Genomic DNA, 18,493 nt, shown 5'->3' with positions numbered 1-18,493 from the left:
TATGTTTTGTGTTATGTTTTTTTGACACAAAATTACGTTTTATTATGTACGGAAAGCATACTCTTCTTTCTCCCGCTCTCTTACCACCTTGGTGTGCATTATTTTCTAATAATTAAACGGCCCGTCGTCATTATTCCTTACACAAATATTCCTTGGAAAAAGCTTCAGTGGTAACCAGTGTAAATGAATGATTAAACATTAAACATCAAGTCTCCCCCATTTCACATGAAATAATTTTTAATTTTAACATTTTTACCGTCCCCATCAAAACATGCTGGGAACAGCAGTTTCAGAAATCTCAAAAGCAAAAAATATTTTTGCGTACTTGATTTCTTCGCATTCATCCTACATAATTGAATCCAGTAGATTGCACATTTTAGAGAATTACATTAATCAAAAGCAAAGAAATCAAGAATTTTGTTGTGTAGATCACAAATATGATTGAGTAAATCAGACAGTCTGTGTTTTCCCATTTTGTCAGGGTGTTAATGCTCAGAATGTGTTTGTTCTCCAAGCCTCTAAAAATTAAAGTCTTTATGTCACTTGTTAAAAGGAGCATGAGAAAATGAATTCGACTGAAACGGACCAAACCAATGGACGACATCATAGTTCAGAACTGCATGACTTCAGTTCTGTAAATCCTGTACTTACTGTAATGTTAATGTAATGCTGTTCAGTAATACACTCTTAGAAGAAAAGGTTCTATAGAACCTTAAAGGACAGGCGCTTCATATATAAACCATTTTAGAGGTTCCCATCATGGATCAGTTTAGTTTTAATTCAGTTATTATTTTGATTACATTTTATGAATTAAACGGCTTGTAAACAGACTTTATTACAAAGAAATAAATCCTTATATAGAACCTTTTGGGCATAAAGGGTTACTATAAAACTGAGTCAAGAACCCTTGGAATCTATATAGAACCCCAATGAGCCTTTTTTTCCTAAGAGTGTAGGGTGGCATCATCATAAGCTTCACTGGTATCAAAACCATCCTGGGCTGTGTTTCCTAAAATCATTGCAGCCTAAGTAGATCATAGAACATAGAACTATTGGCACCAATCGCCTCTACGAGACGCCTTCCCTTGCCATTCAAGGCCTGTCTAAGTGAACGTTAATAGTGACTGTACGTTCTCATTTACAATATGTAACCCATATGGCTGTCACTGCATTGATTCAATTCCATTACTTTAGTTGTATAACTGTCATGAGCAGAACAACAGCTTTTCTGAAGCCGATCCTCTTAATTCATAAAGATGATAAGATACCCTCGTCCATCACAATGTTACCTAACACTTAGATCTCACAGAAGAATAGACAGCAGATTCAATAACAATCAAAACAAGCTTGTGACATAAGTTGTCATACAGCTCATCACCGGAACACTGCCCAAGAAAAGCACATAAGTTTTGTAAATCACAGGGGACATGCTTAAGGACAGCAAAATAACAATCTACTTGTCACATGGTGGCGCTTGTTATTCAATGTCGATTTAAAGAACGAAAGCTATAATTTTGTGCAACACGTACCGTCGTTCCTCAGTAAGGAAAAGCAAAAATAATATATCACAGATAAATCATATATTTTATTATAGCACCAGAGGCTATACAGGGGGAGGGAAAGATGTGACAAATAAAACACAGTATGGATTAGATGTACACAGACTCTGGGAAGAGGAAGAGTCATGCACTTCGGTTCCTACTAGCTTTCGTCTCGATCTGTTTTGATGATAACTGGTATCTGGTAATGGACAAGGTTTTGGAGTCATCACAAAAGGGCTGACCCAGTGATCACTGGTGAAGCGTTTTAGGCTATGAGGTGGACGACTATTTGCGCGAGTTATCGGCTTCACTCCACTGAAAGCAGGAAAGGACCACAGTTCAACATACATTGGCCTTTTTTCAGTTAAAAACAAAAACGAGATATAATTAAATACTCCTCTTTACATATACACATTTGTGCCGCGAGAGCGTTTTCACTTACAAACATATAAAAATACTCATTAACTAGTCTGATAAGAAAATAATGTATAAAAGTATATAGTAAAAACATTTAATCATGTCCATTCAGAAGATCACTTCCATCTTTTTTTCTTATATTACATGATGATAAAACACAAAAACTAAAACAGTTTGTATCCCTCATACAGAAATGCACTCTGGAAAAAACGGAAGACGGAAATAAAACGTGACATGATGCAATAGTGATATGAACCTTTGGAGTATGAAAAATTATCACCTGTCAGATGAGAAATACCAGATTTAAGTGTGAACGTCACAGAGACGTCAAACCATATTAAATAAAAAACAGTCTTGAGGGAATGTGGATGTCTGATGTATGATATTTTTTTTTAAAAAGAGGATTTTCTCTGATCATATACATGAAAAGATGTTTAAAAGGTGCCTGTGATGTCAGCAGTTCAACTGTCCCCTTGAAACAGAGTCTTCACACTGTTTCAGTCACTTAAATACGTTTCCAAACTGAAAAAAAAAACAAACAAAAAAAACAGTGTAAAAGTGAATTGAAATGCAAGGCCAGAGAAAGACACTATTTCAGAGACTACTTCTCAGTGTCATCGATCTTGGTGGGGTACCTAGAAGAGAACAGACAACCTATTGTGCTCTGAGCGAGCAGACATCGTCAGCACATTGTGAAAACACTGTAAATGGAGCAACCTGAGTCTGAAGATAGTCTGTAGAAATCAGAGCTGAGAGTCAAGAAGGCTTCAACAATCTGGCTACAATATAGATAGTTCAACCAAAGATGAAAATTCCCATGTCGTTCCAAATCCGTTTCTGGCCTAAAACAACATTGTGTAATCACTCAGCTAAGGACAAAAAAGAAGAGAAATAGTTTCATCCCCCATTCAACATGACATTTAAATGTATTATTTTTTCATTATAAAAATGTAATTAATAAAGAAATATATTACTATTGTATTTAATATTATTAATATTTTATAATAATAATAATAATAATTGTATTTTACAGAACAACAGTAAAATTACACTTCTAATATTTATGGCTGGCCTAATTTCTTTGCTTTCTAACATTAAACCATAGGCCTACCATATCAGGCAGAAAACCGTAAAGTTTCACGCAATTCAAGTGGGTTATACTTTTCAGTTCAGAAAATATGGAAATTCTCTACTCACTGTATGGACAAAAAAAAAATTGGTTTGTAACAGCTTTGGAACACATGGGTGTGAGTAAATAAATTTTCATTTTTAGGTGAACTATCCCTTTAAAAGAGTCAAATCCATACATGCCAAGAAGTCTTACAATGCAAACAAAAAAGACGGGAAAAAAGGCATCTTGATCAAACCAGAAGTTGGGAATCTGACTTCACTGCTGACAAAATTGGCATGTTAAAGGCTATGTACATATCTGCGAGTACATTAATGTGTTAATTCATGTCAAAACAAGCTGTTCAACCTCACACACGGTACTCTGCAACTGATTTTTGTCGTTATAAAGGTGGCCTCAACTCACACGAATCTTCAATTATGTACAATCGCTGCTTAGCATATGGAAGTAAAAACAGATATGGCACGACACACACACACACACACACACACACAAAGCTTCAGAACATCATCTCACTCTAGATCGGTGACTAAATGTCCTCTGCAATCCCAATGGTGTTTCGTTTAGTCTTTCCATCTCAGCAAAAGTTCAAATGTCACAAGGCAAGAGAAAACAAATCCTTCAAAATACCAAAAAAGGAATTGTGTGTGTTTTATAGCAAATTTGTAACAAGCGATGTTTAGTGTTGGGGGCACGATTACCATATTCTAGGTCACACTGATGTCAGTACTCTAGTTGAAGGTAGAATGGTGAGTTCGATCAAGATTTTGTCAGTTTGGTTCTTCTAGTAGTGAAGTCCTAGAGGCACAAATGCCCCTGATAAGGCTATGAGAGACACTGCTGTTTTGAAGACATGCACATGTAGAAAGGCAGCGAGTTCATCCGCACAGGACGTGATGTCAGAAGGCAGGGTGTGGGGCAGGGACCGGTGACAGCAGCTGGGTGAGTGGCGGCAGTGAGAGGCCAATTAGACAATCACACAATGGCAGCCGCTCTTATCCTTCTCTTTGCGCGTGGGTTCCGGCGAGGGTGGGCACTCTTGCTCCTGGAACTTCCTGTGAGAGGATGTAACAATCATGTCTTACTCAGTGTACAAATCTTTAAGCTCAACTCAAGATATGCCTTTACACGTCATCCGAAACACTTGGCTCCTGACGGAATTTATTTCAATTTATTTAGTTATTGTTAAACTAAAACTCATTTTTGGTCAAGTATGCGCAAGACATTTTATCCCTTTCTACTGACACATAAATTAAAGAACCAGCAGTGATCTCTTTATTAACTATCTGAACGGACTGTCAAAATGAAAGACATTTTTTACATATAAAATTGGATCAAAAATGAATAAAACAACTACATATATTTCTGAGGTGATAACTAAACAGCGCTTGCTGTATTAAATATAGAACATAATGAGGTGATGTGACAACATTGTAGCATAATACTGTTTGAAACATGTACCGATTTACATACTTTTTCCCCAAAACATTATGCAGTATGCTAGTATTCCATTCCAACAACAGTCTGCTGTTTGAGTGCTGCTACCATCTGGTGGTTCCACAGTATTGTATGAGAGACTCACCTTATGACTCGGACCAACTCGTGGAAAGCCTGGTCTACATTCATACGGATCTTAGCTGAGGCCTCCATGTATGTGACTTTGAGTTGTCGGGCAAGCTGCTGGCCCTCCTCCTGAGTAACCTGAAAAATGAACACTCTTCAATTAAAATAAAAACAGTTTAAACACAATTTTTGCTTTTGGCTTGATTTTGATTAAAACAGTATCTCTTATAAGATACTGATTTAAACAGTACCTCTCATAAGATACTGAATAAAACAGTACCTCTTATATAAGTTGCCATTCATAAAATATAGGCAATTGATGCAGTTAATTAGAACGTTCTCCGTTCTGACACGAGGTGGCAGTGTAACACCATCTGAGTGTCTTTCAATGGCAGAATGCACTCAGTAACCCCATATCTTTTATTACCATCTCTCTCCTTAACAGACACATATGCTCTCTGTGATATTTTTCAGCCTTTCAGTGCTCTTCATTGATTTTCAAGACTGAATTTCATCCACATTTAATTATCTCTTAACAGTGACATTGTGCTCTGGGTATTCCATGTATGTGTACAGTATATGTAAATGTGTCATTTTAAAACATAAACAATATAGACAGAAGCTCTACAATTGATACAGTAGTCATGCTATGATTTCAGTGCAGACAAAGAGTTTAAAAACGTTCGTATCAATACTGATTCAGTGTAGCTTTCTGAAATGACAGTACTTGAGGTGATTCATGCCACTCACTTGTCTCTGTTGCTCTAGATCAGCTTTGTTACCCACTAGAATCATGGGAAATTCATCCCTGTCCTTCACTCTCAAGATCTGTCGTTGAAACTTGTAGATCTCTTCAAAGCTGAGGAAAACAAGGTGATGCATGGCCATTAAAAAAGGCCCAAACAAACAGCTTGAAACTTGCAATGCATTTTCACACACACACAAAGAAATATGCAAATATGTATATATAATCGGGGTGCACAGCGTTTTTGGTCTGGTTCTCAAGGGAGCACCTGGAGATGCTGTTTGGTTCTCACACTGTACACGGCACACTTATCCTACAAGCTGTCGTCATCACTTTCCTCCTGACTGCTCTCCTCACTATCTTCTTTTCTCTCAATGAGGTAGATGATGATGATGATGACGATGATGATGTTTTTATTTTATTAACATTAATGACACAGACAACAGCAGGAATATTAGGCTGCTGTCACTTTAAGACTAAATGCGCAGACTGAATACTGACACACATCTGGTTTCTTTCTCAACTGTTCACTTACGACAACCGAGAGAATACTTGCCGAGACATAATTTTGTACGTGTCCGCAAGCACAAGTAAAAGAGTAAGAGGAATCAATTCGGCGTTCGATCGCTGTCTGAAACGCTTCTCTCTCTCTCTGCACGCTTCGGGTGTGTGTGAGTGTGTGTGTGTGTGTGTGTGTGTGTGTACAGATAACAGTGCGCAAGTCCCGATTTTCGCGTCTTCTTCCGCATTTAAATTCATTTGAATGTGTAAATTGGCAAGACAAAACATATCCAAATGATAAACTTTCACTCTACTTAGTAGTTAATCCGCTAATCACATGCGTGCCGAACCAAGGGGCTTACAACTGCGATCCATTGCACCCCTAATAATTAATGAAGACACTTATCATCATGATTGCTATCTTACCAGAGATGAAGAAAAATCCTACTCCAGTAAGTAAACGTGTCCGTCCCCAAATATGTTGGTACAAAGCGCTTCCCTCCACATGAGTTTCACATTCTGAATAGCACACATTTGAGGCGGCGTTGGGGACACGTTTTATTAGTCGTTATATTTGATTATTAAATAAGTAATTTAATTAAATGATCAATCACATTGACACATTTTACAACCCTACTAGCCATTTATTTAGACTAAAACCATTCTCATTCATTTGTTGAGGAACATGGCTTTTTGAACAGTATTTTCACAATTAATTAATTATTAATTAATTGATCGTTAATTTAAACGACGATCGATCATGGGAATTTGTGTAAATTGACATCCCTAGTTCATATATATATACATATATATGAATCAATAAATATATTGTTCAATAGAGACAAAAAGTCTTGGGACACTTTCTCATTCTTAAATTGGTGGAACAGTGGTTATTTTGCTGAGACACCTGGTGTCAACTTGAGGGGAACTAATAATTTTTTTTTTTTAAATATCAGCCTTCATATTGACCGATAACCCCAATGGTACCATATCATGCATCCCTAGTAAGGGCATTTTCAGAAATAATGAAATGAAAGTACAGACACATACACCCACAAAGCGGAGCTCTTCCTCCTTACAAAACCTAAAACTAATGCAATCCCACCCTTCCAGCTGAAAAGCAGCTATCTCTCTCTGTTTTGGGCCACAGAACTGTATTACAGTACACAGGATGACACAAGGTCACTTGGTTCTCATGCCTTTCCAATAAACTTTCCAGTAAAGCTGTAAGACGGCTAGAAGCCATCATATGGAGAACAGAGTGTGTGCTGGGGAGGAAGGACATTGATATGAGGTCTCTGTTGATTCTAACAGTTTGAGCAGTTTAAATGTCATGCAGGAGGAGGAAGTGCTTGTCATGGGCTCTGGAGAGACTGCGAGATTGTGTGTTCAGAGAAGCCGGTGCCATCGGCTCTGAGCAGGGTAATGTAAACGAAGGAAGGAAAGACTGTTTACAGCATAAACACAAAGTGGGAAGGACCCTAAGAGGGCACAAACACTCCCAAAACGGCTGATCGCACACCAAATTCCTCAAGCATATACACTGCAATGTGTGTGAGATCTGTTTATTTGCATGTGCTGGGTTTCACTCAACAAAACCTGGGGCATAAATTAGTAAGCCTCTAATTTTACAGTCACAGAAAATGTGAATGAGTGGGAGGGCGGGGGGGCATTAATAAAAATGGAAAGACAAAAACAGAATGAAAGTGAAACTGAGACAGACAATGTAGAGGAAAGGGGAAGAAAGAGAGAAAGTTGAGAGAAAACATGAGTGGAACATTGCTCACCTTCCCCGGTCAGTGACAGAGAAGACGAGAAGGAAGCCCTCCCCTGTCCTCATGTATTGTTCTCTCATGGCTCCAAACTCTTCCTGTCCTGCTGTATCCAGGACTAACAAACACAGAACATCCATGTTAGTCACCCACAGACTCACTTTAGCCACATCACCAATATATGTTTGATTACAAGTGTTTTCATTATGTAAATGATCTTCTATTATATTAATATTTCTTTATCTATGGCTTAACATGGTTCTGTGTCATAAATATATATGGCAATGTTCACGCAGTGTTTAGGATTGACAAGTTTATTTACTAACAGGTGTGACTCTCAAACAGCAGACTGAATAATTTATGTATGAATGTAACAACAGCCTTGAGTGATGCCAGTAATAAAAGGCTTTGTTTGTTTTCACGATCGGATCACATTAAGAGACTTGATCGCTTTATATGATGAACAGATTTAATTTATTTACATATAAACATTGATCAGCGAACATAAACAGAAGCTCAACTGAACCTGCTTGACGCATGAGAACAAATCTCTTGCGGAAGCTCAAATGTGCTGTGTGACAAAAGAGAATGATCCTCATTGGTTCTTGCGGAAGCTCAAACGTGCTGTGTAACACACTGGAATTAACCTAACTGGTTCTTGCAGAAGCTCAAATGTGCTGCGTAACACAATAATGAACCTCACTGGTTCTTGAGAAAGCTCAAACATGCTGCGTAACACAATAATGAACCTCATTAGTTTTTGCAGAAGCTCAAAAGTGCTGCGTAACACACTGGAATTAACCTAACTGGTTCTTGCAGAAGCTCAAATGTGCTGCGTAACACAATAATGAACCTCACTGGTTCTTGAGAAAGCTCAAACATGCTGCGTAACACAATAATGAACCTCATTAGTTTTTGCAGAAGCTCAAAAGTGCTGCGTAACACATGAGAATGAACCTCATTGGTTCTTGAGGAAGCTCAAAAGTGCTGCGTAACAAGAAGGAACCTCATTGGTTCTTGCAGAAGCTCAAAAGTGCTGCGTAACAAGAATGAACCTTATTGGTTCTTGCAGAAGCTCAAAAGTGCTGCGTAACACAAGAATGAACCTCATTGGTTCTTGCAGAAGCTCAAATGTGCTGCGTAACACACGAGAATCAACCTCATTGGTTTTTGCGGAAGCTCAAACGTGCTGCGTAACACACGAGAATGAACCTCATTTGTTCTTGCAGACGCTCAAATGTGCCTCGTAAAACACACGAAAACGAACCTCATTGGTTCTTGCAGAAGCTCAACCATGCTGCGTAACACACGAGAATGAACCTCATTGGTTCTTGAGGAAGCTCAAACGTGTTGTGTAACACACGAAAACGAACCTCATTGGTTCTTGCAGAAGCTCAAACGTGCTGTGTAACACACCAGAAAGAACATCATTAGCTCTTGGAGAAGCTCAAACGTGGTGCTCAACACGAGAATGAACCTCACTGGTTCTTGAGGAAGCTTAAACGTGCTTGCGTAACACACAAGAATGAACCTCATTGGTTCTTGCAGAAGTTCAACTATGCTGCGTAACACACGAGAATGAACCTCATTGGTTCTTGTGGAAGCTCAAACGGTCTGCATAACACACAAGAATGGACCTCATTGGTTCTCAAATGTCAAATGAACATGCTTGAGCTTCAGTTTACCACAACTGATGAGTGAGTTGATAAATGTTTATATGGAATATAGGCCTAAATTATATCTGATCATCATATAAAGCAATTGTGTCTCTTCAAAATGTTTTGGACTAAACCACTCAATTCATATGGATTAGTTTTACGATCTCTCAATGAACTTTTTATAGCGTCAAAGTGGTAGTTGTGTAGCTGTCTATGGAGAGAACAGAAAGGTCTCAGATTTCACCAAAAAGATCTTCATTTGTGTTCACGCAGTGTTTAGGATTGACAAGTGTATTTACAAACAGGTGTGACTCTCAAACAGCAGATTGAATAATTTATGTATGAATGTAACAAAAGTCAGCCCCCTTCTTTTAACTTACAACAGCCTTGAGTGATAACAGTAATAAAAGGCCTCGTTTGTTTTCATGATCGGATCACATTAAGAGACTTGATCGCTTTATATGATGAACAGATTGAATTTATTTACATATAAACATTGATCAGCGAACATAAACAGAAGCTCAACTGAACCTGCTTGACGCACAAGAACAAATCTCTTGCGGAAGCTCAAATGTGCTGTGTGACAAAAGAGAATGATCCTCATTGGTTCTTGTGGAAGCTCAAACATGCTGCGTAACACACTGGAATTAACCTAACTGGTTCATGCAGAAGCTTAAACGTGCCTCTTAACACACGAGAATGAACCTCATTGGTTTTTGCAGAAGGTCAAACGTGCTGTGTAACACACCAGAATGAACCTCATTAGCTCTTGCAGAAGCTCAAACGTGGTGCGCAACACGAGAATGAACCTCATTGGTTCTTGTGGAAGCTCAAACGGTCTGCATAACACACAAGAATGAACCTCATTGGTTCTCAAATGTCAAATGAACATGCTTGAGCTTCAGTTAACCACAACTGATGAGTGAGTTGATAAATGTTTATATGGAATAAAGGCCTAAATTATATCTGATCATCATATAAAGCAATTGTGTCTCTTCAAAAAAGTTTGGACTTAACCACTCAATTCATATGGATTAGTTTTACAATCTCTTTTATAGCGTCAAAGTGGTAGTTGTGTAGCTGTCTATGGAGAAAACAGAAAGCTCTCAGATTTCACCAAAAAGATCTTCATTTGTGTTCCAAAGATGAACGAAAGTCTTAAAGGTTTGGAACAACATGAGGGTGAGAAATTAATGACAGAATTTTTATTTTTGGGTGAACTAACCCTTTAAACCCCATCCCTAAATGCTCACATTCATCTGCCTCTGTTTTTAAGTGTAACATTCACATCTAAAAATCCAATCAACAACCGATGGATAAAACCAAGTCCCCACTCCTCACCCTATGTTTTATTTGACGATGCAATCGGATATTGTGATATTTTTTATGAAAATATTTTTAACATCGTCCAGTCCTGGTTCAAACAAGACCAGACAAATATAACTTAATTTTAAGTGTACAAGTATGCATAATGCACAGAACAATAACAAAATGCACCAGTTTCTCTGTAATATATCTGTTATCATCTATATCATCTATTATGTATAATCACATCAGAAGGTGCTTTATCTTTGCTGCCTGTTAGCAATATGTTGTTTCCCTACATCCTGTGTGATTTGTTTGACAATAAGTATCTCTCATTCATCTGTGGCATACTTACTGTCCAGCCTTGCAGGCCTATCATCAATCACGCACTGCTTTGTGTAGGAGTCTTCAATCGTGGGGTCATAGTCAGTGACAAAGTATGACTAAACACAAAAGGAGAGAGAATATAAACACAAGAAAGGTCAATATCACATCAGATTCAAAAAGTGCAGTATGAGGAGCTAGGAAGGCATCAAGACATGTCCAAATTCAATGTTTGTGTCGCATCCTGTCTCCCAAGATACTTTAATCTAGTGGGATTTTGAAAGTATAGATGTCCCTTCACAGCATATAATATCCCACAATCCTATGCGTGCGGTTTGGCGGATAATGAAATGAATAAAAAGCAGTTGAAAGAATTTTATTTAGAAATGTCTTTTTTAACAGCTCAATTTCTACAAAGAAATAAGCTTTGTAGACATCAAAAAAGTGCTTGTTTATATCTAAAGCTCACTTGAATTCATTTTAGATTTTAGACATGATGTTATTGTGCCTTAGAAGCTTGTCTGAAACCAGTTTCCCTTTTGAGGAACTTTCATACACAAACATCATTGACTTCAGCTTTGATTCAGGGATCTACATGCATAAAAGAGTACTTGTTTTGAAAGCTATGCTAAATGAGGGCTTATACTCATAACACAACCCAACAGACAAACTGTTCTGTCTCTTCTGAAAAATAAAAAAAGACATCCGCCCTTGTGTGTACAGTACAAATACAGACTTCATGTCAACATTATTTGTGTGGCCCTCCGTTTGGGGTTGATAATTACGTTTAATTAACCGCAAACTTTTTTGTTTCCACGGGCTGTTTCCATGCTAATCTGAACGCGGTATCAGTTTGTAATGAAAGGGGGAGTTGTAAGGAGGCATTTTTCACATTTTTCCCATATTTTCTGTGCCTCCCCTCCCAGGAGGCTGTTTAAGTGACGACAGCTGAACGTTATGTTCAGGCTTGTCTTTGTGTCAACTGAACACATGCTCATGCTCACACACAACAATGCCAAAGCAGTAGTTTCCTATTTTAAGTTTGACTACTGATGTTCCTGTAACCGCTAGTCGAGTAATCTGTTTTTAGCAGTGAAACGAGAAGCACTCCAAAAATGAGAGTAGAGCTTTGTTCTCCTTTCCGCGTCAACCATTCACTGAGGATGGTTTTAACTTCTAAAAGAAAATATAAATCTATACTGCAAAAGATATAAATTGCACAAGAAATTAAGACTTTTTCAAAAAACGTCCTGTATACTACTTTACTATTATTCTAAATAATTAATATTATTTAGAAAATAGTAGTAAAGAATGAGTATGAATGAGTCCTCCTGACTGATGGTATATACACCCCAAAACAAAAGTGTGGGGTCAGAAAGTCTCATACTCACCAAGGCTGCATTTATTTGATCAAAAAACAGTAAAAACAGTACTATTGTGGAATATTATTATTGCAATTTAAATTTAGTTTTCTATTTTAATATATTTTAAAATGTAATTTATTTCTGTGATGGCAAAGCTGAATTTTCAGGAGCCAAGTTTTTTTATTTTATTATTAGCAATGTTGAAAACAGTTGTTCTACTTAACTTTTTCTCTTTTTTTTAAAGATACTTTGATGAATAGAAAGTTTAACAGAACAGCATTTATTTTACATAAAAGCCTAATGTAACAATATACATTTCTTTACTGTCACTTTTAATCAGTTTACTTTGACTGGTGGTATACATCCTTGCTGAATAAAATAATTAATTTAAAATAAAATAAAAATAAATTTACTGACCCCAAACATTTGGACGTTAGAGAAATTCATGTTTAATCCTGTCCGAATCTGTCATGTCTGTTTTTTTCTCACACAACCTCAGTAAAAATTCCAGGGCAAATTACCTACTGTTTTTCAGCAGACTCAACGGTCCTCTGAGAAATCTAATCCCGTCCGAATGTGAATGAATGTGATTGCTGATGTTGTATTATCCTAACGCTTCTCCTCATGTGTTTTTTTTTTTTTTACCTATACCTGAGCTACCGTTTGCGCACCAATCTTTGACATGCTTTCATTTAGTTTCAATATAGATGGTATCCAACAAAACAAATTGCGGAAACTGCGAAGACTGCCAATTTTAATATCAGTGTCAGGTAAGAGTAAGATACTTGTCTAGATTTCTCTGCTAACTTATGCAAGTTTATTATAAACAGCCACTGCTATAAACCCGTGAAGTTTACTTAAATGTTTTTTATTTATAATAAATTAAAATGACATAAACCACTCTTAAACATATACATGACGCATGCACAGCAGATGACCTTATGTAACACCCACATCTAGAAAACACACTCCCACCTCAGTAATAAACACGGAGATGTTAGTTCCATCCAAATTGGTACATGAAATCACAGACGTCGAGTGAAATTTTTTTAAACTTTTTTTTTAGAAAACTAGTTGTGTCCAAATAGGGCTTAGCCTAAGTCTTGTGTTCAGCTGGCTGAATTTTTCAACAAATTTATTAAGGACTTTGCAGGGAAAAAAGCTGCCAATTTACACATTACAATTTACACTCAATATTCAAGATACATTCTTTGAAAACAAGTCTTGTCTTATGTGATTTAGCTTTTTAGGTAAATGTATTTGCTTTGAAGCTGCAGTACAATTCGGGAAATATTGTAGAATTGTAAAAAATAATGCCTTTTCCAAAAACTTTTCCTAAATACTCACTTATCTGCAACTACTCTGAGAACAAGGAAGTTTTCTGATTGGCTTGTCCAGGCTGTGGTCAGATTCTTTGGCTGTCAGAGACATGTGATATCACAATACATCTATTTCAGTGATAACTGTCAGGTATACAGACATTTTCCAGTGATCTATTCCAAAAAAAGCTGTAAAAAGAATAGGATTATTTGCAAATGTACTTCTACAACAAAAGTGCATCCAAATTACATTTGCAAATGTTATTGACAGTGAGCAAATGCAGCATGAGCATTGACATAAAGAAGCCTGTAACCACTCGCTCTCTTTTCTTGACATCAGTCATCCTTTCACACAGTGGCTCCTCTGTATGCACTGCGTGCAAGACTCCATCACGTCCACTTTCCACTGTTCAATAATTCATCAGCAGTGCTGCATATGCAGTCGACTTCATCGCTCACTCGTCGCAGTGGGGATACAGGCAGAATGAGGTGAGGGAGAGCAAGACAGATGGACAGACAGAGAGAAAACCTGCTGCTAATTCCAACAAACTCAACATTTTAAGCACTGCACCTAAGTCGCGCACATTAAAATATGCACATATGAATACAAGAACAAGGCACCTGATTTCGTGACAATGCTACAAAGGATTGAGAGTGAAAGTGACACCTTCGACTGAAGAGTAAGATAGAAAGTGAGCTGAAAAACATAAGTCTGCACGTGATCAGATGAAACCTTTAGTCATGATGCAACGTGGGAGCTCACACATTCCAGTTTTCTGTAGAGCAACATCTTTCAGAACTTCAACTTACAGCATGGCACTGCCCTTCTGCCACGCAAATATCGTACACACACACGTGCACGTCCGGTTCGCTATCTTTGAGGGGACTCTCCATAGAAGTAATGGTTTTTATACTGTACAAACCTTTTATTCTATCCCCTTACACTAACCCTACCCCTAAATCTACCCATCACAGAAAACTTTCTGCATTTTTACATTTTCAAAAAACTCATTCTGTATGATTTATAAGCTTGTTTCCTCAATTTAGGTCCCCATGGTGACACGAGTCCTCATGAGTCGGTGTGCATTCAGGTTGAAGTCCCCACCGGGATAGAAAAACAAGCACACACACACTTACCTAGACCACAGTTTTAAAGTTTGATTTCTGTTCAATTTTTTTATGTCTCACTAAATGCTCACTAAAGCATTTTGTAATAGATGTTGTAATTACAAAAATACAGTAATTACAATAATATTGTTAAAATGTATTGCAATTTAAATAACATTTCTATTTTAATAAATGTTTTAATGTACTTTATTCCTGTGATGGAAAAGCTGAATTTTCAGCAGCCATTACTCCAGTCATCAGTGTTGCATGATTCTTCAGAAAACATTCTAATATGCTGATTTGGAGCTAAAGAATTATCAATGTTGTGCTGCTTAATATTTATGTGGAAACTGAGATACATATTTCCCCAGGATTCTTTTCTTTACTTTTGATCAATTTAATGTATCTTTGCTAAATAAAATGATTAATTTCTTTAAAACTTTTGAATAGTAGTAGTGAAGCTATTTAAATGACATACCATAAACTTAAAAAAATCCTAGAAAAGTCCAAATGGAGGACTTTGTCAGATTTAGTCAACTTCTAGGGACAAGTCAAAGAAGAGCTAAGTGAACCCACATATAGTCTGCTTTGATCAGGTGTAGAGGGTCTGTGGTTGAAATGCAAGCTTTGTTCAAAGTCACACAGTAGCTGCGGGTAGCTGTTCAGTAATGCCCACCAGTACACATCGCCGACCCGATGCCCACCTGTCGTACCTTTGCTCTGTGCGACAGCACGTCCCAGTTGACCTTCATCAGATGTATGAATGACCAGAACTAATAGCTAACTCAAACAGTGGGGGGTCCATCTGCTTTGGCCCTCACACAAACTCTGCCACAGAGAGTGTTTGTTCTTAGAAACAACCATACTAAATGCAAATCACAGCTCTTCTTTTCAACAAAGCTACTATCTAGCCCACACGATTCAGCCGAGCTGTTGCTGTCATGTGTGAAAGAGTGCCGCTCTGTGACTGTACCAGTGCAGACGATCCCTGCTATAAACACTTCAGTCATGTCGTTCAGCCTTTTTTAGGGGGCCCCCAAACTCCCTGAATGCTCTATAAATGCTCTCTGTGCCAAGGTATACCAATTAAAGAGTGCTATCCAAAGTTTCCAACTGTGTCATATAACTCTCGGCTGCCATAAAGGGTGATCCGAGCCACCTGACGTAAAGCATTCTGGGAGAGGAGAGGAAAAGGCCCACCCCAGTGAGTCGAAACCAACAGGGCACCTCCAACATTTGGCCTAAAGGAAGGAAACTCCACCTACAGGGCTAGCAGCCAGCAAAGTACAGTCCTCTGGGTGGTGATGATTTCACAAAAGAGATATTCCCGTTCCGCCCACCCTCCCCATGCACACAAGGACACTCCTTTCCACTTCAGTCACTTCTCTTTCTTTCTGATTTTCAACACCCACCTATCCCTCCATCCATTCATGCATCCTCTATCCACCCAGTGAATTCATACCTTTAAAACAGTAAGCGCTTGTTTGCCTTGGGAAAAAAAGATTGGTCCAAGTCAAATGAGGTGAACCACAGTCAATGCGATGAACAGCAGTCAGACTGGGGTGTTTGTAGTCTTAGAGCGATACAAAGGGAAGTATCTGCAACTGTCTGAGACAATAAAAATACAAACATAAAAAAGTGCAACAAACTACACTTCTTCATTATTTACTTCCTAACCAAAGATGCCTCAATACATTGATTAAGCTAACACATACATTCAGTGTAAACTGGCAGGAATCCATACAAATTCACCTCAGCATTCACCTCACCTTGGATGAAACTTTAGGTGATCATGTAAGCATATGTGCATATACACACTACTGTCTGGTTCAGTAGGATTATTTTTAGGAAATTAATACTTTTATTCACCAAGCATTAAATTGATCAAAAGTGATAGTAAAGACTTGCGTTGTTTATTACAAAACATTTCAATCTCAAATAAATGCTGTTCTTTTAAACTTTCTACTTATCAAAGAATCCCGAAAACAATGCATCACAGATTTCATACAAAATTTTTTTTTCAACATTGCTAATAATAAGAAATGTTTCTTGATAACCAAATCAGCATATTAAAATGATTTCTGAAGAATCATGTGACCATGATCATTGATCATCTCACCATATATATATGCACACACTGACATGACTAAAGGGGTTCTCTAAGCTGTGCATGAATGAAGCAAATCCATCAGACTCTTACCTCTGTTTCTTACTGTGCGTGTGTATGTATATATGAGTAAGAGTAAGGGAATGTGCATTTAGATGAGAAGTGTATGGCTCAGAGTTAGATTCAAGGAGACCCTGCTCTGAGTACTGCTGCTTTAATTAAAGCCAGACTTTCGTTGTGCAGCCAAATCACGTCCACCTCGAGGGCATCATGCCAGGCCTTAAACAGAAGCACCCACTTTCTTTTTAAAGGTAGGGTAGGCAGAGAGCAAACAAAAGCGTCACGAGAGACAGCATTAAACCACTACATGTCTCAAAGCACATAACATTACAATAATAATGAACAAACTACAACTGAAAGAGCACTGACCTGTACCACCTGACTGCTGCAGATTCATTTTGGCGTTGATAGTATTACTATAGAAACGAATAAATTTGAGTCAAGAACCGCTCTGAATATAACGTCAAAGGTTTCCATTTCTTCCAAATTACAGTAGTTATGGCACGAATGCAGCATAAGCTCGTTGTTTTGGTTCAGGAGGAATTGTTAAAGGTGGCTGCTGTTTCGGTTGTGGTGCTCGGTGACTGACATCTGTAGAATGAAAGGCGCCGATGACGTGTGATGCCTGCGTGAGCAGGGTGCGCGGAGGTATGGAAATACATTCGCTGACAGGCAGCTAGGACATCGTATCATTGCATTTGGACCGAATTCAATGATTGGATGAAAATATTTTGGTCCTACATCTTCCACAGACGGATATATCAGCAGCCATATCACCCTGTAGCCCAAGACTGGAATTACAGAGAAAGAGACGAGACTTGTATATAAATTGCATAATTATCAAAAGTGGTAATGTAATAGGCCTAACGGCCATTTTGCGCGTTCTTTACCAACCTACACTTCACCTAAAAGGCCTGTAGGTGGCAAGTCAATACAAAATGCATGGTTTAGATGATGCATGGTTTAGATTGTGATGTGTCTTCACATTAGATCTTCTAAGCGAAAATTCGGTTGCAAATGAGACAAACTACAGATCCAGATTGCTCAGCAAATTCATACTGCAAAGAACGATAGCCTACTTGTTGATAGACACTGAAAACTGTCAGTGGCTGTCGTTTTCAACTGATTCACATCATGAAAACTGGTAAAACCTTAAACTTCAAAAGATAGAACAGTGAAACTCCTCATTATTTCCAATAATTCCTAATTATTGTTTATTTAATTCTGCAAACATAATACCAAACAATAAGGTGGAGAGCCATGTTTTGATTTTGTTCAAATAAATCACTGAAGGTTTGATTGGCAGATTTAGTCACACAAACAGTACAAGTGGCTTGTGAAGAAACAGACTGGCTGTATGACAATTTCATGTAAGCAGAACATCGCTATGGAGATCGCTAAACTCCAGTGCATGTTTGTTTTCAGATCATCAGTGCTTTTCCCTCAGTGTAGAGTGAGCATGCGCAGGGTTGCCAGATTGCACAGATTAAATAAAACACTGGGCAGAACATGTAAGAGAAAAGCTATTTTTGGGGGATTTAAGCTATTTACATCTGGCAACTACAAACATCAACGCTAGTG

General features: G+C 37.9%; 1 protein-coding gene across 1 annotated transcript in view; it reads right to left on the bottom strand.

Moving 5' to 3' along the window:
* Positions 1-1,565: 1,565 nt before the first annotated feature.
* The window catches only part of rras2 (RAS related 2), a 48,257-nt gene continuing 31,329 nt past the window's right edge, over positions 1,566-18,493 (bottom strand). Inside the window, exons 2-6 of the mRNA XM_084107629.1 lie at positions 10,987-11,074; positions 7,684-7,786; positions 5,401-5,509; positions 4,670-4,788; positions 1,566-4,142 (exon numbers count right to left, since the gene is read on the bottom strand). Coding sequence (XP_083963755.1) covers positions 4,055-4,142; positions 4,670-4,788; positions 5,401-5,509; positions 7,684-7,786; positions 10,987-11,074 — 507 coding nt within the window. The 3' untranslated portion in view covers positions 1,566-4,054. The remainder of the gene's footprint in view (positions 4,143-4,669; positions 4,789-5,400; positions 5,510-7,683; positions 7,787-10,986; positions 11,075-18,493) is intronic.

The sequence above is a fragment of the Abramis brama genome (assembly GCF_963993115.1).
Source record: "Abramis brama genome assembly, chromosome: 3".
NCBI classification, from domain to species: Eukaryota; Metazoa; Chordata; class Actinopteri; order Cypriniformes; family Leuciscidae; genus Abramis; species Abramis brama.
Note: the sequence above shows the minus strand (reverse complement) of the source record. Positions and strands in the feature narration are given on the sequence as shown.